At 43.2% G+C, this 27,266-nt stretch overlaps 1 protein-coding gene across 4 annotated transcripts in view; it reads right to left on the bottom strand.

The window, feature by feature from the left end:
• The window catches only part of LOC110536598 (extended synaptotagmin-2-A), a 41,340-nt gene extending 28,553 nt beyond the window's left edge, over positions 1 to 12,787 (bottom strand). For 3 of the 4 annotated variants that reach the window (XM_090189880.1, XM_090189879.1, XM_036935315.2), the window contains exon 1: positions 11,972 to 12,770. In XM_090189880.1, coding sequence (XP_090046006.1) covers positions 11,972 to 12,379 — 408 coding nt within the window. In that variant the 5' untranslated portion in view covers positions 12,380 to 12,770. Of the gene's footprint in view, positions 1 to 11,971 lie in introns of all 4 variants that reach the window. The other variant, XM_036935316.2, reaches the window with a different exon arrangement.
• Between the last annotated feature and the right edge of the window lie 14,479 nt (positions 12,788 to 27,266).

The following is a 27,266-nucleotide window of genomic DNA, read 5'->3' as shown; positions in this document are numbered from 1 at the left end:
AAATAGTGGTCAGAGGATAGTGCCTTGCGGATACATAATTTTCTCAACGAATAAATGAGTGATATCAAATTACTATGCAACTGTCAAGAGGTACTTCACACCTCACAACAGAAATTGAGATGTCATTTAAATGCAGTACCGTCCATTTAAGTGGATTGAATGGGGATGCTGTTATTTAACTATGGAAATACTTTCAAAGCATATTATAGAAGCAACTTGGATCTACTTATTTAAAAAACATTACACACCTGGAGGTATACAACTTCCATACAGTAGCTACCTTGACATGTTGCTTATGTCTCACAGGAGCCTGAATAAGCAGCAGGATTTTACATTAGTATGGGCAGTGCTACGCAGCAGCCTATGACTCACAGCAGATTTATTTTCCAACGAAAACAAACAGGAGCAGTCGGCAAACACATGACATTTTAGCAATGTTCTGATGCAACTCACTAATTTTATGCTACACAAAGATGAATAACCTACAGTTCTCTAAACGAATTCAATCTGTTAGTAATTTGATTTATTTCACCTGTTACTGAGATGATTGTTCCAGTTTACATGATTGAGGTCTCAATACTACATTTTCCCTACCCTGGCAGTCATTCTGAGTGCAGCTTGTGGGTGATTAACAATTCCACTTGTTGGATATCCTAACTTTCTCTGGATTCCAATAGGAATTACACATCACTTTGTATGCCAGCATAATGTAATTTGCAGGCCTGATGTGGCCTGTAAACCAGGAGATTCCTAACATCACTGTGTTAGGGTATAACTAGGCCCTCAATTAAAGGTCTTCTGATATACAGTACCAGTAAAAGTTTGGACACACCAACTCATTCAAGGGTTTTTCTTTATTTTGACTAACTATCAAAACTATGAAATAACACATATGGAATCATGTAGTAACCATTCTTTTTTTTAAACAAATCAAAATATATTTTATTGTTGAGATTCTTCAAAGTAGTCACCCTTTGCCTTTACTGTGCAGCCATATTCATCAACCTGGCCAAGGCTTTCGACTCTGTCATTCACCACATTCTTATTGGCAGACTCAACAGCCTTGGTTTCTCAAATGATTGCCTCGCCTGGTTCACCAACTACTTCATTGAAAGAGTTCAGTGTGTCAAATCAGAGGGCCTGTTGTCCGGACCTCTGGCAGTCTATGGGGGTGTCAGGGGTTCAATTCTCGGGCCGACTCTCTTCTCTGTATACATCAATGATGTCGCTCTTGCTGCTGGTGATTCTCTGATCCACCTCTACGCAGATGACACCATTCTGTATACTTCTGGCCCTTCTTTGGACACTGTGTTAACTAACCTCCAGATGAGCTTCAATGCTATACAACTCTCCTTCCGTGGCCTCCAACTGCTCTTAAATGCAAGTAAATCTAAACGCATGCTCTTCAACCGATCACTGCCCGCCAGTCCTGCATCACTACTCTGGACGGCTCCGACTTAGAATATGTGTATAACTACAAATACCTAGGTGTCTGGTTAGACTGTAAACTCTCATTACAGACTCACATTAAGCATCTCCAACCCAAAATTACATCTAGAATCGGCTTCCTATTTCGCAACAAAGCATCCTTCACTCATGCTGTCAAACATGCCCTCGTAAAACTGACCATCCTACCGATCCTCAACTTCCGCAATGTCATTTACAAAATAACAAAATAGCCTCCAACACTCTACCCAACAAATTGGATGCAGTCTATCACAGTGTCATCCCTTTTGTCACCAAAGCCCCATATACTACCCACCACTACGACCTGTACACTCTCGTTGGCTGGTCACCATAGCAGCACCCACTCGTAGCACGCGCTCCAGTAGTTATATCTCACTGGTCACCCCCAAAGCCAATTCCTTCTTTGGCCGCCTTTCCTTCCAGTTCTCTGCTGCCAATGACTGGAACAAACTGCAAAAATCACTGAAGCTGGAGACTCATATCTCCCTCACTAACTTTAAGCACCAGCTATCAGAGCAGCTCACAGATCACTGCACCTAAACATAGCCAATCTGTAAACAGCCCATCCAACTGCCTAATCCCCATACTGTATTTATTTATTTATCTAGTGTCCCACATACCCTAGAGAGGTGAAATGACAGCTTTGCTGAGCAAATGTGTCTCCTAGAGGACAGGAAGGACAGGAAGCTTTTGTATAGATCATGGTTTCAGATACCGCCCTCTCCCCCTCCTTCTCATTCTCCTCAGAAACACAACCCAAGTGGCACATTTCAGCGTCTCAATCTGAGTGACAAGCTGGCGGGGCCAGACAGAGAAAGCTGAGCACCAGCGTTCAGTCTCTCCTTCAGTGCCTGAGGCATGCCTATTAGAGGTCGACGATTATGATTTTTCAACGCCAATACCGATTATTGGAGGACCAAAAAAAGCAGATACCGATTCAAATCGGCCAATTTTTTAAAATGTATTTATTTATTTGTAATAATGACAATTACAACATTACTGAATGAACACTTTTATTTTAACTTAATACATCAATAAAATCAATTTAGCCTCAAATAAATAATGAAACATGTTCAATTTGGTTTAAATAATGCAAAAACAAAGTGTTGGAGAAGAAAGTACAAGTGCAATATGTGCCATGTAAAAAAGCTAACGTTTAAGTTCCTTGCTCAGAACATGAGAACATATGAAAGCTGGTGGTTCCTTTTAACATGAGTCTTCAATATTCCCAGGTAAGAAGTTTTAGGTTGTAGTTATTATAGGAATTATAGGACTATTTCTCTCTCTACCATTTGTATTTCATATACCTTTGACTATTGGATGTTCTTATAGGCACTTTAGTATTGCCAGTGTAACAGTATGGCTTCCATCCCTCTCCTCGCCCCTACCTGGGCTCAAACCAGGAACACATCGACAACAGCCACCCTCGAAGCATCATTACCCATCGCTCCACAAAAGCCGCGGCCCTTGCTGAGCAAGGTGAACAACTACTTCAAGGTCTCAGAGCGAGTGACGTCACTGATTGAACCGCTATTAGCGCGGCCCCGCTAACTAGCTAGCCATTTCACATCGTTTACACCAGCCCAATCTCGGGAGTTGATATTTTTTTATTTTTTTTATTTTACCTTTATTTAACCAGGTAGGCAAGTTGAGAACAAGTTCTCATTTACAATTGCGACCTGGCCAAGATAAAGCAAAGCAGTTCGACAGATACAACGACACAGAGTTACACATGGAGTAAAACAAACATACAGTCAATAATACAGTATAAACAAGTCTATATACAATGTGAGCAAATGAGGTGAGAAGGGAGGTAAAGGCAAAAAAGGCCATGGTGGCAAGGTAAATACAATATAGCAAGTAAAACACTGGAATGGTAGTTTTGCAATGGAAGAATGTGCAAAGTAGAAATAAAAATAATGGGGTGCAAAGGAGCAAAATAAATAAATAAATTGTTTGGGCTAAATTATAGGTGGGCTATGTACAGGTGCAGTAATCTGTGAGCTGCTCTGACAGTTGGTGCTTAAAGCTAGTGAGGGAGATAAGTGTTTCCAGTTTCAGAGATTTTTGTAGTTTGTTCCAGTCATTGGCAGCAGAGAACTGGAAAGAGAGGCGGCCAAAGAAAGAATTGGTTTTGGGGGTGACTAGAGAGATATACCTGCTGGAGCGTGTGCTACAGGTGGGAGATGCTATGGTGACCAGCGAGCTGAGATAAGGGGGGACTTTACCTAGCAGGGTCTTGTAGATGACATGGAGCCAGTGGGTTTGGCGACGAGTATGAAGCGAGGGCCAGCCAACGAGAGCGTACAGGTCGCAATGGTGGGTAGTATATGGGGCTTTGGTGACAAAACGGATTGCACTGTGATAGACTGCATCCAATTTGTTGAGTAGGGTATTGGAGGCTATTTTGTAAATGACATCGCCAAAGTCGAGGATTGGTAGGATGGTCAGTTTTACAAGGGTATGTTTGGCAGCATGAGTGAAGGATGCTTTGTTGCGAAATAGGAAGCCAATTCTAGATTTAACTTTGGATTGGAGATGTTTGATATGGGTCTGGAAGGAGAGTTGACAGTCTAACCAGACACCTAGGTATTTGTAGTTGTCCACGTATTCTAAGTCAGAGCCGTCCAGAGTAGTGATGTTGGACAGGCGGGTAGGTGCAGGTAGCGATCGGTTGAAGAGCATGCATTTAGTTTTACTTGTATTTAAGAGCAATTGGAGGCCACGGAAGGAGAGTTGTATGGCATTGAAGCTTGCCTGGAGGGTTGTTAACACAGTGTCCAAAGAAGGGCCGGAAGTATACAGAATGGTGTCGTCTGCGTAGAGGTGGATCAGAGACTCACCAGCAGCAAGAGCGACCTCATTGATGTATACAGAGAAGAGAGTCGGTCCAAGAATTGAACCCTGTGGCACCCCCATAGAGACTGCCAGAGGTCCGGACAACAGACCCTCCGATTTGACACACTGAACTCTATCAGAGAAGTAGTTGGTGAACCAGGCGAGGCAATCATTTGAGAAACCAAGGCTGTTGAGTCTGCCGATGAGGATGTGGTGATTGACAGAGTCGAAAGCCTTGGCCAGATCAATGAATACGGCTGCACAGTAATGTTTCTTATCGATGGCGGTTAAGATATCGTTTAGGACCTTGAGCGTGGCTGAGGTGCACCCATGACCAGCTCTGAAACCAGATTGCATAGCAGAGAAGGTATGGTGAGATTCGAAATGGTCGTTAATCTGTTTGTTGACTTGGCTTTCGAAGACCTTAGAAAGGCATGGTAGGATAGATATAGGTCTGTAGCAGTTTGGGTCAAGAGTGTGTCCCCCTTTGAAGAGGGGGATGACCGCAGCTGCTTTCCAATCTTTGGGAATCTCAGGCGACACGAAAGAGAGGTTGAACAGGCTAGTAATAGGGGTGGCAACAATTTCGGCAGATAATTTTAGAAAGAAAGGGTCCAGATTGTCTAGCCTGGCTGATTTGTAGGGGTCCAGATTTTGCAGCTCTTTCAGAACATCAGCTGAATGGATTTGGGAGAAGGAGAAATGGGGAAGGCTTGGGCGAGTTGCTGTTGGGGGTGCAGTGCTGTTGACAGGGGTAGGAGTAGCCAGGTGGAAAGCATGGCCAGCCGTAGAAAAATGCTTATTGAAATTCTCAATTATGGTGGATTTATCAGTGGTGACAGTGTTTCCTATCTTCAGTGCAGTGGGCAGCTGGGAGGAGGTGTTCTTATTCTCCATGGACTTTACAGTGTCCCAGAACTTTTTTGAGTTAGTGTTGCAAGAAGCAAATTTCTGCTTGAAAAAGCTAGCCTTGGCTTTTCTAACTGCCTGTGTATAATGGTTTCTAGCTTCCCTGAACAGCTGCATATCACGGGGGCTGTTCGATGCTAATGCAGAACGCCATAGGATGTTTTTGTGTTGGTTAAGGGCAGTCAGGTCTGGGGAGAACCAAGGGCTATATCTGTTCCTGGTTCTAAATTTCTTGAATGGGGCATGTTTATTTAAGATGGTTAGGAAGGCATTTTTAAAAAATATCCAGGCATCCTCTACTGACGGGATGAGGTCAATATCCTTCCAGGATACCCCGGCCAGGTCGATTAGAAAGGCCTGATCGCTGAAGTGTTTCAGGGAGCGTTTTACAGTGATGAGAGGAGGTCGTTTGACCGCTGACCCATTACGGATGCAGGCAATGAGGCAGTGATCGCTGAGATCTTGGTTGAAGACAGCAGAGGTGTATTTAGAGGGGAAGTTGGTTAGGATGATATCTATGAGGGTGCCCGTGTTTAAGGCTTTGGGGAGGTACCTGGTAGGTTCATTGATAATTTGTGTGAGATTGAGGGCATCAAGTTTAGATTGTAGGATGGCTGGGGTGTTAAGCATGTTCCAGTTTAGGTCGCCTAGCAGCACGAGCTCTAAAGATAGATGGGGGGCAAACAGTTCACATATGGTGTCCAGAGCACAGCTGAGGGTGGTCTATAGCAGGCGGCAACGGTGAGAGACTTGTTTTTAGAGAGGTGGATTTTTAAAAGTAGAAGTTCAAATTGTTTGGGTACAGACCTGGATAGTAGGACAGAACTCTGCAGGCTATCTTTGCAGTAGATTGCAACACCGCCCCCTTTGGCAGTTCTATCTTGTCGGAAAATGTTGTAGTTTGGAATTAAAATGTCTGCATTTTTGGTGGTCTTCCTAAGCCAGGATTCAGACACAGCTAGATCATCCGGGTTGGCAGTGTGCTAAAGCAGTGAATAGAACAAACTTGTTAACATGCATGAAACCAAGGCTATTACGGTTACAGAAGTCGTCAAAAGAGAGCGCCTGGGGAATAGGAGTGGAGCTAGGCACTGCAGGGCCTGGATTCACCTCTACATCGCCAGAGGAACATAGGAGGAGTAGAATAAGGGTGCGGCTAAAAGCAATAAGAATTGGTCGTCTAGAACGTCTGGAACAGAGAGTAAAAGGAGGTTTCTGGGGGCGATAAAATAGCATCAAGGTATAATGTACAGACAAAGGTAAGGTAGGATGTGAATACAGTGGAGGTAAACCTAGGTATTGAGTGATGAAGAGAGAGATATTGTCTCTAGAAACATCATTGAAACCAGGAGATGTCATTGCATGTGTGGGTGGTGGAACTAATAGGTTGGATAAGGTATAGTGAGCAGGACTAGAGGCTCTACAGTGAAATAAGCCAATAAACACTAACCAGAACAGCAATGGACAAGACATATTGACATTAAGGAGAGGCATGCTTAGTCGAGTGATCAAAAGGGTCCAGTGAGTGGAGAGGTTGGTTGAGGGTCACGGCGATTTAGACAGCTAGCCAGGCCATCGGTAGCAAGCTAGCATAGGATGGAGTCTGTTGTTAGCCACCTCTTGCCAGTAGATTAGTAGATTAGTGGGGTTCCGTGTGGTAGAGCGGATTAATCCAAATCACACAACAACAACAAAAATAAGAACAATAGATATAGTTATAGAGGCCCTAGAAGAAAACATAAAAATAATAAAAATAAATAAATAAATAAATAAATAAATGCTATCTATTCAGATAGCAGCCGGTAAGACTGCTAACGGTTAGCGGGCCGCAGATGGGCGTTCAGGTAACGTCGCGACGGAGGAGCCAGCCGGATCTCCTTCAGGTAGATAACGTCGGCAGTCCAGTTGTGAAGGCCCGGTGGGGCTCCGCGTAGGCAGCAAAACGGGTCCGGATAGGTGACCGCAGCCCAGGAGTGAACGATGGAACTCAGGAGTGATTGACGGAGCTGGCTAGCACCGGAACAACCGATGCTTGCTCCGGAATCGACGAATGCCGATTGTCACACGGATAGCAGCTAGCTAGCTGTGAGATCCGGGCATGAATGTCCAGAGAGCAGTCGAAATCCAGGGACATGGAGAGAAAAATTGGTCCGGTATGTTCCGTTCCGAGCCGCGCTGCGCCGTACAAAACTGGCGATAGATTTTCGAGCCAAAGGATAGCCGATGACCACAAACCGTGGTTAGCTGAATACTAACGATTTGCCAGTAAAGAAGCTAACTAGCTTCTGATTAGCTTCTTGATTAGCTTCTGGGCTAGCTTCTGGCTAGTTTCTGGCTAGCTTCTTGGAGGATTACAGATCTGAGGTAAATAATACTTTTTTATAAATATAAATTGGTGAGGCGGGTTGCAGGAGAGTGTTTTGAAGATGAGTTGATGGAAAATAAAAATAAAATGTATGTGAAAAAAGTTGTAAATATATTTATATACAGGACACGACAAGACGAGGACAAAAGACGTCTGAACTGCTATGCGATCTTGGAGAGATCTGAGATATGCTTGAAGTGCTGCACGAAAGTGCTGTTTGAATGAATGCTTACGAGCCTGCTGCTGCCTACCACCGCTCAGTCAGACTGCTCTATCAAATATCAAATCATAGACTTAATTATAACATAATAACACACAGAAATACGAGCCTTAGGTCATTAACCTCTTGAAACTCTGGGTGCGGTATTTCATTTTTGGATAAAAACGTTCCCGTTTTAAACGGGATATTTTGTCACGACAAGATGCTCGACTATGCATATAATTGACAGCTTTGGATAGAAAACACTAACGTTTCCAAAACTGCAAAGATATTGTCTGTGAGTGCAACAGAACTGATGTTACAGGCGAAACCCAGATAAAATCCAATCAGGAAGTGCCCAATATTTTGAAAGCGCTGCATGCCAATGACTCCTTATATGGCTGTGAATGTGCTACGAATGAGCTTACGCTTTCTACATATTCCCCAAGGTGTCTACAGCAGTGACCTATTTACGCATTTATGTTGAAGAATAGCCGTAAGGGACCACATTGAGCAAGTGGTCACATGATGGCTCCCGCAGAAAATCTTGCGTAAAGTACTGAGGTAGCCATTATTCCAATCACTTCTAATGAGAAACCAATTGTCCCGGTGGATATATTATCGAATAGATACAGTGCCTTGCGAAAGTATTCGGCCGCCTTGAACTTTGCGACCTTTTGCCACATTTCAGGCTTCAAACATAAAGATATAAAACTGTATTTTTTTGTGAAGAATCAACAACAAGTGGGACACAATCATGAAGTGGAACGACATTTATTGGATATTTCAAACTTTTTTAACAAACCAAAAACTGAAAAATTGGGCGTGCAAAATTATTCAGCCCCCTTAAGTTAATACTTTGTAGCGCCACCTTTTGCTGCGATTACAGCTGTAAGTCGCTTGGGGTATGTCTCAATCAGTTTTGCACATCGAGAGGCTGAAATGTTTTCCCATTCCTCCTTGCAAAACAGCTCGAGCTCAGTGAGGTTGGATGGAGAGCATTTGTGAACAGCAGTTTTCAGTTCTTTCCACAGATTCTCGATTGGATTCAGGTCTGGACTTTGACTTGGCCATTCTAACACCTGGATATGTTTATTTTTGAACCATTCCATTGTAGATTTTGCTTTATGTTTTGGATCATTGTCTTGTTGGAAGACAAATCTCCGTCCCAGTCTCAGGTCTTTTGCAGACTCCATCAGGTTTTCTTCCAGAATGGTCCTGTATTTGGCTCCATCCATCTTCCCATCAATTTTAACCATCTTCCCTGTCCCTGCTGAAGAAAAGCAGGCCCAAACCATGACGCTGCCACCACCATGTTTGACAGTGGGGATGGTGTGTTCAGCTGTGTTGCTTTTATGCCAAACATAACGTTTTGCATTGTTGCCAAAAAGTTCAATTTTGGTTTCATCTGACCAGAGCACCTTCTTCCACATGTTTGGTGTGTCTCCCAGGTGGCTTGTGGCAAACTTTAAACAACATTTTTATGGATATCTTTAAGAAATGGCTTTCTTCTTGCCACTCTTCCATAAAGGCCAGAATTGTGCAATATACGACTGATTGTTGTCCTATGGACAGAGTCTCCAACCTCAGCTGTAGATCTCTGCAGTTCATCCAGAGTGATCATGGGCCTCTTGGCTGCATCTCTGATCAGTCTTCTTGTATGAGCTGAAAGTTTAGAGGGACGGCCAGGTCTTGGTAGATTTGCAGTGGTCTGATACTCCTTCCATTTCAATATTATCGCTTGCACAGTGCTCCTTGGGATGTTTAAAGCTTGGGAAATCTTTTTGTATCCAAATCCGGCTTTAAACTTCTTCACAACAGTATCTCGGACCTGCCTGGTGTGTTCCTTGTTCTTCATGATGCTCTCTGCGCTTTTAACGGACCTCTGAGACTATCACAGTGCAGGTGCATTTATACGGAGACTTGATTACACACAGGTGGATTGTATTTATCATCATTAGTCATTTAGGTCAACATTGGATCATTCAGAGATCCTCACTGAACTTCTGGAGAGAGTTTGCTGCACTGAAAGTAAAGGGGCTGAATAATTTTGCACGCCCAATTTTTCAGTTTTTGATTTGTTAAAAAAGTTTGAAATATCCAATAAATGTCGTTCCACTTCATGATTGTGTCCCACTTGTTGTTGATTCTTCACAAAAAAATACATTTTGACTATTGTAAGCTGGGAACTCTGTCCGTTTCATTTAAACCAGAACCTTACAAACTCGGTTGCAGACTGAGTAGATTAATTGAAATTTATGAACATTGATAACGAAATTCTCATAACAATTTGGTCCTTCGAGCCGGATTCCATTACCTGCCCCTGTCGTCCCGAAGTAACACGCCGAAAACCGTGCACCTGCGGGTCCTTGACCCAAAAATTAAAGACCTGTCCCCTGACATTGGGGTTCTATAACAGGCCGGTATATATCTAAGGTTGACAGAGACGGTGATGGAATCCAACTAACACTGCTTTTCGCTTCCTACCAGAAAAAGGTCAGTAAATCTTCATTCACGGATTTGGGGAATTGACGTTCGGGCTACATTTAGAGAAATATTTTTAATGATTGTTGTGTGGTTTGGACATTGATCTTTAGAATCCGATGGGCATACTGATCTGGTGACCTGTCTTTAGAATTTTGTGTAGAGAACCCTGATATAGGTAGTATTCTATGCAATTGGAAGACAGGAATTGGATGTAGAAGCCACCTAGGAAGGAAGAAGTCCCCAGTGACTCATCTGAAATGACACGAGGTATCTGCAGTACCAATGTAAACTAGCTAATTTTGAGATCTAAGCGGAACCTGATCAAGAGTATATTAGTGAGTCTGTAATGACACGAGGTATCTGTGGCCACTACCAATGCTATCTGTGGCCACTACCTATGTAAACTAATGGAAAGGAGGTATATACGTAGATTGTGAGGATATGCCGTAGTAATGGAGAAAGAAGTACGAATTTGAGAGACGTCTAGATGTAGGAAAATAATAATAAAGTAGATACATAAGACGTGTAGATAGTCTCGGGAAACAGCCGGTCGAGGGTTAGATACCTGGCTGTCTGAAGCCCGGAAAAGAAGGTAAGAAGGCAAGTATAATAGTATAATATACTGACTCACTGAATCGTTGCTGCTGGCAGCTACCGGCGTGGAGCAGCACTGAGGCAGACATTTCATTTACTTCTAAATCGAGTTAAGTCCTCTTTAGAGAGAGACCTTCAGAGCTAGTTCATCACACTAACTCCAGCAGGGTTCTATACACACTAAAAGTTGATGAAGTACCCGCAATAACTACTTTAACAGAGCCCTTTGGAAAGATTTGTCTTAGGAGAGAAGTCACAAGGCATGACAGTGTGACAAGCCAAACATTTAGGATAAAAATAGGGTGAAAGTTGATGTTCCCACACGTTTTTCTCCATTAACCTAATGAGTAGTCACCTTGTCAGCTAAAAAGGAAGAGACAGACAAACAATGATACTATCCTATTTTGACACTTGCTGAGTAGATCTCAAGCAGCTTATAAATTATGAATAATTATCCTCATCAAGTAAAGGCCTAGTTGACGTCTTCAACTTGAGTCAGGCGGCATTATTGACAAGTTGCGTTTAAGTTGGGGGTTTCTCCTATGGCCCTACGTTTTGCTCGCCTGAGTGCCAGACTATTTTTGCCATCATACCAACTCCTTGTCACTCATCGTCATGCCAATGATTGTACAATCAGACCTAGAACCAGGCGAACAATAAGTGATGGTTCGATTGGGTGCATCTTCCAGGCATAATCATGCATGCAAGGTGTTATTAGTTATGTGATTGGGGCCCATGTGTCCCTCCCACTCTGGTGTCCGGTTTACCATTGTGCAATGCTGTATTTAGAGGGGCTTTGTCTAATGTCACTGCTGGGGACAGCTGTGTGATCAGAGCTTTACAGGTCAACACTGTTCTGTGTTCAGATCCCAGAGTGATGGTTTTCTTAGAAACTCAAAAACAACTAAATGATTAATGTGTGCTGTGCACTAGGCTTATTTGGGTTATAGAAAAAACATGTTCAAATACATTTGATGTAGGCTAATCAAATGTGGTAGTAATATAGCCATATAATAATAATCCAGACTGGCTAACTGAATAGGGGGATAAAGATACCATTTTGTGCACTTTTTTTTTTTGGTGCTGCCTTTATAAATGCATCTTGGTCTTACCCATGATGGCAAATCAGAAGCTGTCAGACTTTGTTTGACAGTTCTCTCCTCCTGTTCAAAGAACGCCAAGGCTCTGTACAGTCGGGTGTTCTTGCCTCCTGTGTTTCTCCTCCACCAGAAAAATATTACAAGTCCTATTAAGAGCCAACTGAAACTGAATTCAAAATATCCCAAAACATATATGGGAAAAATGAGCACGAATGTCTTTGTAAACTGAATCCATGTCTGAGTTAGTTCACCAACGGAAGACCCAGACTTGTCATCGCCGGTGTCTGCCGGTGGAAATACGTTTGTATTGGGGCCGGTGTTAACCGGGCTCGGTGTGTTTTGTCCATCCTCCTTTGATCCAGCGGAGCTCCCATTATGTGCATGGGCGCTTCGTACAGCCGTCATACTGTCTATTGACATTCGTTTCTTTGCGCCCACAGTTTTGATGGGATGTTGGAGTAAAGACCTCAACAACAGAAGCTTCTTCTATTCTTTATTAAACTGTCACCAATGTTAAACCTCCTGCGCGGAGAGTGCGCAGAGCCTCTCGGAGTCAACCACAGATTGCGCTCACGTTAGTTCAACCGCATCTGAGCCCATTTTGCCCTGGATAAAGTGGGCATTGATTATTCTTCCACTCTGCAATAAAGTATACGCTCATTTGCCTTATTTTCTTGTCTCATTCTTCAATAATATCACGCTGCTTCCCTCATACCGCGCAGAGTTCGGGTAGTCCTTCACTTGCAATAACCTACAGCAGCCGCACTCTTTCAACGCACTCCTCTCCCAGCGCACGTTTGCGTTCTGTACTACCTCAGGGTCGTCACTAGCTTCTACCAATCTCTTCCCACAAAGTCATAACCCCCGCCCATTTCTACACTCAGCTGAGTGATTTAAAAAAAGACATCCGTGTGTCTAATTAAGGATGACACGGGTTGTGTTACTTTTAATCCAATCCCAGTGTTGGCAAAACATGATTTGTGTACATTTTTTCCAAGACATTTTGTGTCAATCCCTGCAGTTAATGTGTTAAATGTTGAAAACCATACAACACCCCCAAAATGTGTTAGATTATTAACCAATCACATTCAGCTAGTGGAAACCCTCCTTCAAGGAACTGACACAAAATCGCCACCCCATGCCCAACATCTGTAGAAACCACTACATATTTCAGGAATAGCAACATTCTCTAGTCTCATCATCATCTCTGTCACACATCAATAAAAACTTTGAATAGCTTTCAGTGTGATCAATTCAGTACCTCTGCCTAATAATCACCATCATCATCATCATCATTTTAACTGACTGGCTCCCAGGCTACACTAAACAAAACCAATAAATACAGATTACAATTTTTAATAAATAATTAAAGGCTTCCCGATAGAAATGGAATTGTGTAATCTAAGAATTTAGTCATTCTATTTCTATGGACTGAACTGTGTATCCATGGTGATTTGTTCTTTCTTGCAGAAATTGCTATTTGATCGATTAAAGATCCTGTTGTTAAGGGAACATGACACATTTACCTTAGTTTCAGTGCGATTGTGCAATCGAAATCTGCTGCCATGGCACTGGATAATGTCCACACAAGTTTGGAAGCTTTATTTCTGAAATCAGTTGAATATTTCACAAGGAAGAACATAAAGGCAATAACATGCATCCTGAGAAGGTAAACTGGTGACTAGATACACAACAATTGTACACATATGTGTGGCAAACGTAGAGATAGACAGCTAGGCTAGCTAAACTCCGGGTGTTAGTTTGCTTGCTAGCTAACGATGTTAAAGCTAATGGTAGTGGTAACTAACCCTTTTGTTAGTGGTTATAACGTTACACCAATATTCTTTGCAGCAAAGCCAGTCTTTGTTATTGCTGTGCCTGTTGTCAATGAGAATAATATTGTATTAGCTACTTGTCGAATTATGAAGAAAATAACTAAATAAGATACAGATTACCTTAGGAGGCACACAACTAGGGGCAGCATGACAAGGGGACCTAAAAATGTTATGATAACCTTGTCCGCCAGGGCTTCTTGAGTGGCACAGTGGTCTAAGGCACTGCATCGCAGCCGGCAGGGGATGTTCTTGTCCCATCGTGCATTAGCGACTCCTGTGGCGGGCCTGGTGCAATGCACGCTGACACAGTCACCAGGTGTACAGTGTTTCTTCTGACAGGTTGGTGCGGCTGGCTTCCGGGTTAAGCGGGCATTGTGTCAAGAAGCAATGCGGCTTGGCTCGGTTGTGCTTCGAAGGATGCACGGCTCTCGACTTTCGCCTCTCCCAAGTCTGTACGGGAGTTGCAGCGATGAGACAAGACTGTAACTACCAATTGGATACAATGAAATTGGGGAGAATAAGGGGTAAAAATAAAATACATTGTCCCGATTGTATCAAGTGCAACGTCGGGTGGAGGACATGATGAAGACTATGGGAGAGATGAACATGAGAGAAGACACAGGACTGAGGAGGTCGTGGACTGACACCAGAGAGTGAGGCCAAAAGAGAGAGAGAGAGACAGTGCCTGAGAGAGGACAAAACCCAGAGACAGAGAAGGACAGATGGAAAGACGACTCGCGAGAAAGGACAAGCAAAAGGGAGGAGAGAGACAAAGAAAGGAGAAGAGAGAGCAAGATGGGGTTAAAGGCACATACAATGACAAGTACAGGGATCGGAACAGACAGTCAGGGCAAACTACATGATAGTTCAGGGAGAGAGGAAAGGCAGGAGAAATGGGTAAGGAGGGGACAATGGAGAGGGAAAGAGAAATAGATGAGCCATATGAGAGGAATAAAAAGAAGGAGAAGGAGAGAGGGACAGGAAGCAAATGTCTGAGAGATGGGGAGAGGGGGGAGAGACAGGGATAAAGACCATGATCGTGAGAAGAGAGAAACATAATGAGAGGGAGCATCTGAAAGAGAGAATGCTACAAAGATGGATCACAGGAGTAGCAGAGAGACAAGGAAAGAAAATAAATACACAGACAGAGAGCATTCAGGACAAAAGGAGGACAAAGGTAAAGTTATCGAGGTGAAAATGATGTCAACGTCTTAACTTTTATTTTTACTTATTCATTTATTTAACCTTTATTTAACTAGGCAAGGGGAAACTTCACCCCAGTGTGAGCCAGCAACAACAAAAATATTAAATGACTATGATTAGTGAGGTAGTACTTTTTGTTGTTTTTTTGATCTTGATTTCAGAATACAGGGAGCAACATAGAAAATAAAAGGAGGAGAAAGTAAGGAGACACAAAGATAGAGTACAACACGTAAGAGTCTTCAATATTGTCCAAACATTGTTTTGTTTTTTCTCCCCAAAATTGAATGTTAGGTAACAACACCACAAACAAAGCCTGACTGGCTCCGCTGGCTCACACTCTGGGGTGAAGTTTCCCCTACACTGAAAAAAATAAAGCTTCTTATATGGTTCTTTCTCAGCTCTTAAGATTCCTAGGAGAACTATTGCCTGATAAAGTACCTTTGAGTTAAGTGTGGGGTTATTGACGTCGCGTCTACAGTTCTTCAGAATTCTAAAAGGTTCTTGAAATATATGGAAGCATGCAGCTGTGTCCCTTTCATAGCACACAGCAAATTCATCAGTTTTAACTAGTCTTGCTGTCACGGCCGTGTCTTCCTGGAAGGAATAAGTGGACCAAAGTGCAGCGTGGGGAGCGTACAGTTTCCTTTTTATTTCAAAATGTCACCAACAAATGAAACCACAACCATGACGCTGACAGGGCATTAGTGCCACCAACAAAGTTAACTACCCACAACAAAAGGAGTGAAAAAGGGCTACCTAAGTATGGTTCCCAATCAGAGACAACGAATAACAGCTGTCCCTTATTGAGAACCATACCCGACCAAAACATAGAAACACAAAATCATAGAAAACAAAACATGCCCACCCCAAATCACACCCTGACCAAACCAAATATATATATATATATATATATATATATATATATATATATATATATATATATATATATACAGTGCCTTGCGAAAGTATTCGGCCCCCTTGAACTTTGCAACCTTTTGCCACATTTCAGGCTTCAAACATAAAGATATAAAACTGTATTTCTTTGTGAAGAATCAACAACAAGTGGGACACAATCATGAAGTGGAATGACATTTATTGGATATTTCAAACTTTTTTAACAAATCAAAAACTGAAAAATTGGGCGTGCAAAATTATTCAGCCCCCTTAAGTTAATACTTTGTAGCGCCACCTTTTGCTGCGATTACAGCTGTAAGTCGCTTGGGGTATGTCTCTATCAGTTTTGCACATCGAGAGACTGACATTTTTTCCCATTCCTCCTTGCAAAACAGCTCGAGCTCAGTGAGGTTGGATGGATGGAGAGCATTTGTGAACAGCAGTTTTCAGTTTTTTCCACAGATTCTCGATTGGATTCAGGTCTGGACTTTGACTTGGCCATTCTAACACCTGGATATGTTTATTTTTGAACCATTCCATTGTAGATTTTGCTTTATGTTTTGGATCATTGTCTTGTTGGAAGACAAATCTCCGTCCCAGTCTCAGGTCTTTTGCAGACTCCATCAGGTTGTCTTCCAGAATGGTCCTGTATTTGGCTCCATCCATCTTCCCATCAATTTTAACCATCTTCCCTGTCCCTGCTGAAGAAAAGCAGGCCCAAACCATGATGCTGCCACCACCATGTTTGACAGTGGGGATGGTGTGTTCAGGGTGATGAGCTGTGTTGCTTTTACGCCAAACATAATGTTTTGCATTGTTGCCAAAAAGTTCAATTTTGGTTTCATCTGACCAGAGCACCTTCTTCCACATGTTTGGTGTGTCTCCCAGGTGGCTTGTGGCAAACTTTAAACAACACTTTTTATGGATATCTTTAAGAAATGTCTTTCTTCTTGCCACTCTTCCATAAAGGCCAGATTTGTGCAATATAGGACAACTGATTGTTGTCCTATGGACAGAGTCTCCCACCTCAGCTGTAAATCTCGGCAGTTCATCCAGAGTGATCATGGGCCTCTTGGCTGCATCTCTGATCAGTCTTCTCCTTGTATGAGCTGAAAGTTTAGAGGGACGGCCAGGTCTTGGTAGATTTGCAGTGGTTTGATACTCCTTCCATTTCAATATTATGCTTGCACAGTGCTCCTTGGGATGTTTAAAGCTTGGGAAATCTTTTTGTATCCAAATCCGGCTTTAAACTTCTTCACAACAGTATCTCGGACCTGCCTAGTGTGTTCCTTGTTCTTCATGATGCTCTCTGCGCTTTTAACGGACCTCTGAGACTATCACAGTGCAGGTGCATTTATACAGAGACTTGATTACACACAGGTGGATTGTATTTATCATCATTAGTCATTTAGGTCAACATTGGATCATTCAGAGATCCTCACTGAACTTCTGGAGAGAGTTTGCTGCACTGAAAGTAAAGGGGCTGAATAATTTTGCACGCCCAATTTTTCAGTTTTTGATTTGTTAAAAAAGTTTGAAATATCCAATAAATGTCGTTCCACTTCATGATTGTGTCCCACTTGTTGTTGATTCTTCACAAAAAAATACAGTTTTATATCTTTATGTTTGAAGCCTGAAATGTGGCAAAAGGTCGCAAAGTTCAAGGGGGCCAAATACTTTCGCAAGGCACTGTATATACAATATAAGGTCTGACAAGGTGTGACACTTGCTTTTTCAGTGTAACATTTCTAGTGTTAATTAAAGAGTTAAATTAGCCCTGTAAATAATTAAATTACCACTCAGTGGTGTAAAATATCCCCAGTGTTGGTGCTAATAATTAGAGTTGAACCAAAACCACTCCCATCATTATTATATTTCCCAGCATGCTCTATTGAAGGCAGATTTTTAAAAATTGCATTGATTGATTCATTAATCTTATGCTACTCACATATAAATATCATTTTTCTAAGCTATTCCAGTCTGTTACTTGGAGTTTAGATGTTAAAAAGGTAATCTCATATCATAGTCTTCTCAACCCTAGCAGTTATTCTGAATGCAGGTTGCAGGTGAATATAAATTCCATATGTTGCATATCCCCACTGGCTGGATTCCAAAAGGAATTAAACATCACTTTGAAAGCCAACATAATGTGACATGCAGGCCTGATGTGGCCTGTAAACTGTCTGCTCCAGGCCACTTTACTAGGGAAAATCTAGGCCCTATGAAATACTATACAAAATGTATTGTCTTCAAGAACAACATTTAAATGATCATCTTCACATCTTCACTTAGGATTTCACTTGGTTAAGGCCACATAATTAAAAATGAGTGCATGCAACAACTATATCTCTGTCACTAGTAAACACAGTCATGGGTGGTACTGGCAACTCAAAAATGTACTTAAAAAGGCACCCTGGGAAATATGTGAATAAAACCCCTAAATTCTTAAAAGAACCATTCCATTTATTGTTCCCCTATGTCAGGGCTGTCAAACTCATTCCATGTTTTTTCCTTTCAATTAAGACCTAGACAACTAGGTGAGGGGAGTTATTTACTAACTAATGACCTTAATTCATCAATAAATTACAAGGGAGGAGCGAAAACCCACAGCCACTCGACTCTCCGTGGACTGAATTTGACACGTGTCCTATGGCATCGCTCTCAATAACCTTATTTGGTTCCATCATGCACCTTTATTTTTTAGAGTATAGGTACAGATCTAGGATAATCTTCCTCTCCCCCAATCCTAACCTTAACCATTAGTGGGGGAAATGCAAAACTGACCCAAGATCAGCATCTAGGCTAGGGGCAACTTCACCCTACAGACTGCTGGCTCACATCCTGGGGTATATTTGTGTTACAGGATGCAGGTGAAAGTCAGAGACATGATGGTGAATCCAGAGAAGAGGAGCAAGTGCACAGGGAACATAAGGGGTTGGACAGAGAGAGGGAGGAAGAGAGGGGTAAACGGCGAGAGAGGAGGCACAGAGAAGGAGTTGACCCTGAGAGGGATCCCAAAGAACAGACCAGCGCCAAGAAATCATCATCCTCTGACCTCAGAGTTCAAAAGGAAAAGACAGCGCCTGTTAAAGCTAAGGTTAGTATCACTCCAAAGTCAAGTCAGAGTTTATTCAAAGTACATATTAAATTGTAATTTATAAAACACATTTTACATAATCAAAAAGAAAACGTGAATATAGGAAAAAGGGGAAAGCGAATATGGAGATATCAACACGTCATTAACAGTCCCTCTCCCTTTTCAATAGACGCTCCTCATATAAAGTATATTGGTTTTCATGACTCTGTTTTCCTTTGTGTGTTCTCTTTGTGTCCCAGGAAGTAGTGATGCGATCTGAGTCACCCTGGAGGTCTAGTCAGAAACAATGAAGTGACACAGAGGAGCCCATAACACTTGATAATGGGGTTTTTCCCTCATGGCCATATCTGTCTGTCGTCAACCCTTCAACTAGCATGAGAATAGAGCATGGCTATTTATGAAGACCAGGACCATTGTGTGTTGAAATCGGGAGTGTCAAAATGGATTGAGGCATTTGGTATTGATTTCAGTGTATCTAACATCAGATAAGTGGACCAACATTGTCTATAGACATACAGCATTGTGTTCTCTACTCTTTCCTGATATTTTTCCTTTATTCACTGGCAAATGTTTGCAAATGTTCTGTTGGTGGCTTCATTGCTTTGCTTGCCTTCACTTGCTCCTGCTTGTTGCATGGTAATGTTCACATGGATACTCTTTTTACTGTAAACACTGTATATTTGTCTGTGTACTTAACTAACAGTGGTGCATTCAGTAGGACAGAATGGTGTTCAACGTTTAATTCAAAGGAAACTGTACTGTACTGTTTGGACTAATGTATCCAAAGAATTTTGCAGAGAGTTTCTTTTGGACAACTTCAGGTAGGTCACTCCCCGTTTTGTTCTGTTTGCTTTCGTTTAGGAAAAGTTTAGCAGAATCAGTGGAAAAAATACACCCCAGAATGACCAGTTGAAGAACGGCGTGATTATGATGGCCCAGAGGGTGGTTGTGTATGGTGTGTTGCATACGTTTGGTGATTTCAAATGGTCACACCCATACTGACCAGGCCACACCTCACAACACCCACAAAACGAGAGCAAACGTACCGAAAAGTAAGAATGAGCACCGTTTTGGGGAAACATGTCATTTAGTACAAACCGCCACGCAAAGTAGTTAACGCTGAACGAAACTGAATGCATACAAAATGGTGATCTATTGCTCAGATTTTTGACTTGAAAAAAGTAAGTCTATGCAACATTAACCAATTAAAAACAGTTCTGTAGCAATGAGGTTTGTGCAGTTGGCTATAGGTACAATACATTATCCATGCAGATTGGCTATGCTTGAATTGCCCGGCCAATGTTGTTCTTCAAAGAGCATTTTTAAATAATGTTTAAATACTGTAGGTACGTGATCATATATTGTATTACTTGTGAGGCACCGCTAAGTGAGTATAATCATTAGCTTTTTTTTTACTGAATCGATGGCCTGCATCTGATGGTCAGTCTGAGGGGAGGGAGCAGTGGTGAGGCTAGCTTCACCTAACTCACCCTCCTTCCCCCCTCCTTCCCTCTGCTTAGAAAAGGAGACACAGTCTTCCAGCTGATTGTGGAACTAAAGTAGCACTGCATTATTTCTGCCTCGTGCACCAATTCCCGTTGTTACTCCTATGACCAGAGAAAGTCAAATATTCCTTGATATGAAAAAAGACACAAGCCGCTAATAATAACAACACACGCTTATCGGAAGACTTTGCTATACCCATTCATTGCAGCTGCAGTGCTGGTTGTAGCGTGTGGAAGTAGATAGAACACGCATTTTATGGCTTATAAAAGTGTTGAAAAAAGTGCTGCTTGTGCTGAATTACATCTTAAACATAAACTTGCACATAAAAACAGCAGTTATTTGCAGCAGTTATAGCAGTTATTTGCTGTATTCGTTGAGTCTCCCTCTAGTCCAACTAAAACATTTTCCGACAAGATAGAACTGCCAACGGGGGCGGAGATGCAATCTAATGCAGAGAGAGCCTGCAGAGTTCTGTCATACTATCCAGGTCTGTGCCCAAACAATTCGAGCTTCTACTTTTAAAAATCCACCTTTCCAGAAACAAGTCTCTCACCGTTGCTGCTTCTTTATAGACCCCCTCAGCCCCCAGCTGTGCCCTGGACACCATATGTGAATTGATTGCCCCCCCCATCTATCTTCAGAGTTCGTATTGTTAGGTGACCTAAATAGAGATATACTTAACACCCCGGCCGTCCTACAATCTAAGCTTGATGCCCTCAATCTCACACAAATTACTAAGGAACCTACCAGGTACAGCCCTACATCTGTAACCATGGGCACCCTCTTAGATATCATCCTGACCAACTTGCCCTCTAAATACACCTCTGCTGTCTTCAACCAGGATCTCAGTGATCATTGCCTGCGTGCGTAATGAGTCCGCGGTCAAACGACCACCCCTCATCACTGTCAAATGCTCCCTAAAACACTTCAGTGAGCAGGCCTTTCTAATCGACCTGTGCCGGGCATCCTGGAAGGATATTGACCTCATCCAGTCAGTAGAGCATACCTGGTTGCTCATTAAAAAAGCAGATATAGCCCTTGGTTCACCCCAGACTTGACTGCCCTTGACCAGCACAAAAACATCCTGTGGCGTTCTGCATTAGCATCAAATAGCCCCCGCAATATGCAACTTTTCAGGGAAGTCAGGAACCAATGTACACAGTCAGTTAGGAAAGCTAAGGTTAGCTTTTTCAAACAGAAATGTGCATCCTGTAGCACTAATTTCAAAAAGTTTTGAGACAATGTAAAGTCCATGGAGAATAAGAGCACCTCCTCCCAGCTGCCCACTGCACTGAGGCTAGGAAAATCTGCCACCATCAATAAATCTACGATAATCGAGAATTTCAAGAAGCATATTTCTACGTCTGGACCTGCTTTCCACCTGGCTACCCCTGGCCGGTCAACAGCCCTGCACCCCCTGCAGAAACTTGCCCAAGCCCCCCCCCCCCGCTTCTTCTCCACCCAAATCCAGACAGCTAATGTTCTGAAAGAGCTGCAAAATCTGGATCCCTACAAATCAACCCCTATTAATGGCCTGTTCAACCTCTCTTCCGTATCGTCTTGAGATCCCCAAAGACTGGAAAGCTGCCGCGGTCATCCATCTCTTCAAAGGGAGAGACCCAAACTGTTATAGACCTATATCCATCCTGCCCTGCCTTTCTAAAATCTTTAATTAATTAATTTAGCAGTTTGACACATACAACAACACAGTTACACATGGAGTAAAACAAACATACAGTCAATAATACAGTAGAAAAATAAGTCTATATACAATGTAAGTGAGGTGAGATAAGGGAGGTAAAGGCAAAAAAAGGCCATGGTGGCGAAGTAAATACAATATAGCAAGTAAAACACTGGAATGGTTGATTTGCAGTGGAAGAATGTGCAAAGTAGAGATAGAAATAATGGGGTGCAAAGGAGCAAAATAAATAAATAAATACAGTATAGATGGGCTATGTACAGGTGCAGTAATCTGTGAGCTGCTCTGACAGCTGATGCTTAAAGCTAGTGAGGGAGATAAGTGTTTCCAGTTTCAGAGATTTTTGTAGTTCGTTCCAGTCATTGGCAGCAGAGAACTGGAAGGAGAGGTGGCCAAAGGAAGAATTGGTTTTGGGGGAGACCAGAGAGATATACCTGCTGGAGCACGTGCTACAGGTGGGTGCTGCTATGGTGACCAGCGAGCTGAGATTAGGGGGGACTTTACCTAGCAGGGTCTTGTAGATGACCTGGAGCCAGTGGGTTTGGCGATGAGTATGGAGTGAGGGTCAGCCAGCGAGAGCGTACAGGTCGCAGTGGTGGGTAGTATATGGGGCTTTGGTGACAAAACGGATGGCACTGTGATAGACTGCATCAAATTTATTGAGTAGGGTATTGGAGGCTATTTTGTAAATAACATCGCCGAAGTCAAGGATTGGTAGGATGGTCAGTTTTACAAGGGTATGTTTGGCAGCATGAGTGAAGGATGCTTTGTTGCGAAATAGGAAGTCAATTCTAGATTTCACTTTGGATTGGAGATGTTTGATGTGAGTCTGGATGGAGAGTTGACAGTCTAACCAGACACCTAGGTATTTGTAGTTGTCCACATATTCTAAGTCAGAGCCGTCCAGAGTAGTGATGTTGGACAGGCGGGCAGGTGCAGGCAGCGATCGGTTGAAGAGCATGCATTTAATTTGACTTGTATTTAAGAGCAATTGGAGGCCACGGAAGGAGAGTTGTATGGCATTGAAGCTCGCCTGGAGGGCTGTTAACACAATGTCCAAAGAAGGGCCTGAAGTATACAGAAGGGTGTCGTCTGCGTAGAGCTGGATCAGAGACTCACCAGCAGCAAGAGTGACATCATTGATGTATACAGAGAAGAGAGTCGGTCCAAGAATTGAACCCTGTGGCACCCCCATAGAGACTGCCAGAGGCCCGGACAACAGACCCTCCAATTTGACACTCTGAACTCTATCAGAGAAGTAGTTGGTGAACCAGGCGAGGCAATCATTTGAGAAACCAAGGCTGTTGAGTCTGCCGATGAGGATGTGGTGATTGACAGAGTCGAAAGCCTTGGCCAGGTCAATGAATACGGCTGCACAGTATTGTTTCTTATCGATGGCGGTTAAGATATCGTTTAGGATCTTGAGCGTGGCTGAGGTGCACCCATGACTAGTTCTGAAACCAGATTGCATAGCGGAGAAGGTATGGTGGGATTCGAAATGGTTTGTAATCTGTTTGTTGACTTGGCTTTCGAAGACTTTAGAATGGCAGGGTAGGATAGATATAGGTCTGTAGCAGTTTGGGTCAAGAGTGTCCCCCCTTTGAAGAGGGGGATGACCGCAGCTGCTTTCCAATCTTTGGGAATCTCAGACGACACAAAAGAGAGGTTGAACAGGCTAGTAATAGGGGTGGCAACACTTTCGGCAGATAATTTTAGAAAGAAAGGGTCCAGATTGTCTAGCCTGGCTGATTTGTAGGGGTCCAGATTTTGCAGCTCTTTCAGAACATCAGCTGACTGGATTTGGGAGAAGGAGAAATGGGGAAGGCTTGGGTGAGCTGCTGTGGGGGGGGGGGGGGGGTACCGGCTGTTGACCGGGGTAGGGGTAACCAGATGGAAAGCATGGCCAGCCGTAGAAAATTGCTTATTGAAATTCTCAATTATAGTGGATTTATTGGTGGTGACAGTGGGCAGCTGGGAGGAGGTGTTCTTATTCTCCATGGACTTTGCAGTGTCCCAGAACTTTTTTGAGTTTGTGTTGCAGGAAGCAAATTTCTGATTGAAAAAGCTAGCCTTGGCTTTTCTAACTGCCTGTGTATATTGGTTTCTAGCTTCCCTGAAAAGTTGCATATCACAGGGGCTGTTCAATGCTTATGCAGAGCACCATATAATGTTTTTGTGTTGGTTAAGGGCAGTCAGGTCTGGAGAGAACCAAGGCCTATATCTGTTCCTGGTTCTACATTTATTGAATGGGGCATGCTTATTTAAGATGGTGAGGAAGTCACTTAAAAAAAATAATCAGGCATCCTCTACTGACGGGATGAGATCAATATCCTTCCAGGTCGATTAGAAAGGCCTGCTCGCTGAAGTGTTTCAGGGAGCGTTTGACAGTGATGAGTGGAGGTCGTTTGACCGCTGACCCATTACGGATACAGGCAATGAGGCAGTGATCGCTGAGATCTTGGTTGAAATCAACAGAGGTGTATTTAGAGGGCAAGTTGGTTAGGATGATATCTATGAGAGTGCCCGTGTTTACGGCTTTGGGGTGGTACCTGGTAGGTTCATTGAAAATTTGTGTGAGATTGAGGGCATCAAGTTTAGATTGTAGGATGGCTGGGGTGTTAAGCATGTTCCAGTTTAGGTTGCCTAGCAGCACGAGCTCTGAAGATAGATGGGGGGCAATCAGTTCACATATGGTGTCCAGAGCACAGCTGGGGGCAGAGGGTGGTCTATAGCAGGCGGCAACGGTGAGAGACTTGTTTTTAGAGAGTTGGATTTTTAAAAGTAGAAGTTCAAATTGTTTGGGTACAGACCTGGATAGTAGGACAGAACTCTGCAGGCTATCTTTGCAGTAGATTGCAACACCGCCCCCTTTGGTCGTTCTATCTTGTCTGAAAATGTTGGAGTTAGGGATGAAAATTTCAGCATTTTTGGTGTTCTTCCTAAGGCGTGATTCAGACACGGCTAGAACATCCGGGTTGGCAGAATGTGCTAAAGCAGTGAATAAAACAAACTTAGGGAGGAGGCTTTTAATGTTAACATGCATGAAACCAACGCTTTTACGGTTACAGAAGTCATCAAAAGAGAGCGCCTGGGGAATAGGAGTGGAGCTAGGCACTGCAGGGCCTGGGTTCACTTCTACATCACCAGAGGAACTTAGGAGGAGTAGGATAAGGGTACGGCTAAAAGCTATGAGAATTGGTCGTCTAGAACGTCTGGAACAGAGAGTAAAAGGAGGTTTCTGGGGGCGATAAAATAGCTTCAAGGTATAATGTACAGACAAAGGTATGGTAGGATGTGAATAAAGTGGAGGTAAACCTAGGTATTGAGTGATGAGGAGAGAGATATTGTCTCTAGAAACATCATTGAAACCAGCTAGCCGGGCCATCGGTAGCAAGCTAGCATAGGATGGAGGTCTGTTTTTAGCCACCTCGTGCGTTTCCGTCTGAAGATTAGTGGGGTTCCGTGTGGTAGAGGGGATCAATCCTATTGGCAAAATAGATATAGCTATAGTGACTCAAGAAAAATTGTCCGATAGACCTATTCAGATAGCAGCCGATAAGACAGCTAACGATTAGCGGGCCGCAGATGGGCGTTCAGGTAACGTCGCGATGGTGTGGCCAGTTGGATAACTCCCTCGGTCAGATAAAGTCGGTAGTCCAGTCGTGAAGGCCCGGTGGGGCTCTGCATCGGCAGTAAAACGGGTCCGGATAGGTGATTGTAGCCCAGGAGTGGCTGATGGAACTCTTCAGCTGTCTAGCTCCGGAATAATTGATGTTTGCTCCGGGATCGACGTAAGCCAATAGTCACACGGATAGCAGCTAGCTAGCTGCGAGATCCAGGTGTAAATGTCCAGAGTTTGCGGTTGAAATCCGGGGATATGGAGAGAAAAATAGGTCCGGTATGTTCTGGTCTGAGTCGCGTTGTACAAAACTGGCGATAGATCTTTGAGCTAAAGAATAGCTGATGACCACAAACCGTGGTTAGCTGAATAATAACGTTAGCCAGTAAACTGGCTAGCTTCTGGTTAGCTTCTGGCTAGCTTCTATTGTGGATTTCAGATATGAGGTAAATAATACTTTTTTTTTTAATTGGTGAGACGGGTTGCAGGAGAGTGTTTAGAAGTAGAGTTTTTGGAAAATAAAATATATAAAAGATATAAAAGACATGCGAAGAAAGGTGTAAATATATATATATATATACGGGACACGACAAGACGAGGACAAAGGACGTCTGACTGCTATGCCATCTTGGGATAATTAATCCCAAAGGTGTTTGATGGGGTTGATGTCAGGGTTCTGTGCAGGCCAGTCAAGTTCTTTCACACCAACCTCCACAAACCATTTCTGTATGGGCCTCACTTTGTGCACTGTGGCATTGTCATGCTGATACAGGAAAGGGCCTCCCCCAAACTGTTGCCACAAAGTTGGAAGCACAGTCCTCCTAGAATGTCATTTTATGCTGTAGCGTTAAGATTTCCCTTCACTGAATCTAATGAGCCTAGCCCAAACCATGAAAAACAGCCCCAGACCATTATTCCTCCTCCTCCAAACTTTACAGTTGGCACTATGCATTAGGGCAGGTAGCATTCCCCCAGATCCATCCGTCGGACTTCCAGATGGTGAAGTGTGATTCATCACTCCAGAGAACGCGTTTCCACTGCTCCAGAGTCCAATGGCGGCGAGCTTTACACCACTCCAGCCGACGCTTGCATTGAGCATTGTGCGGCTGCTCAGCCATTTCCCCATTTCACCCATTTCATGAAGCTGCAGTCAAACAGTTCTTGTGCTGATGCTGCATCCAGCGGGAGTTTGAAACTCAGTAGTGAGTGTTCAGGTCACATGGAGAAAGGAAGGAGGATGCACACGCAGAAAGGAAGGAGCAGCAACTTGGAGGAGCAATCTTCAACTGTGTTGATGTGTAGTGAGCTGTGTGTGCCCCTAGCGGCTGCATTGGCTTCACTCAGGTCACACAGAGTAAGGAGGACGTGTGCAGCACAGTAGGTTGGTGGCACCTTAATTGGGGAGAACAGGCTTGTGGTAAGGACTGTAGCGGTATTAGTGAATGGTATCAAAT

The sequence above is a fragment of the Oncorhynchus mykiss genome, chromosome 11 (genome assembly GCF_057628025.1).
Source record: "Oncorhynchus mykiss isolate SJ-2025 chromosome 11, ASM5762802v1, whole genome shotgun sequence".
In the NCBI taxonomy this organism is placed as follows: domain Eukaryota; kingdom Metazoa; phylum Chordata; class Actinopteri; order Salmoniformes; family Salmonidae; genus Oncorhynchus; species Oncorhynchus mykiss.
Note: the sequence above shows the minus strand (reverse complement) of the source record. Positions and strands in the feature narration are given on the sequence as shown.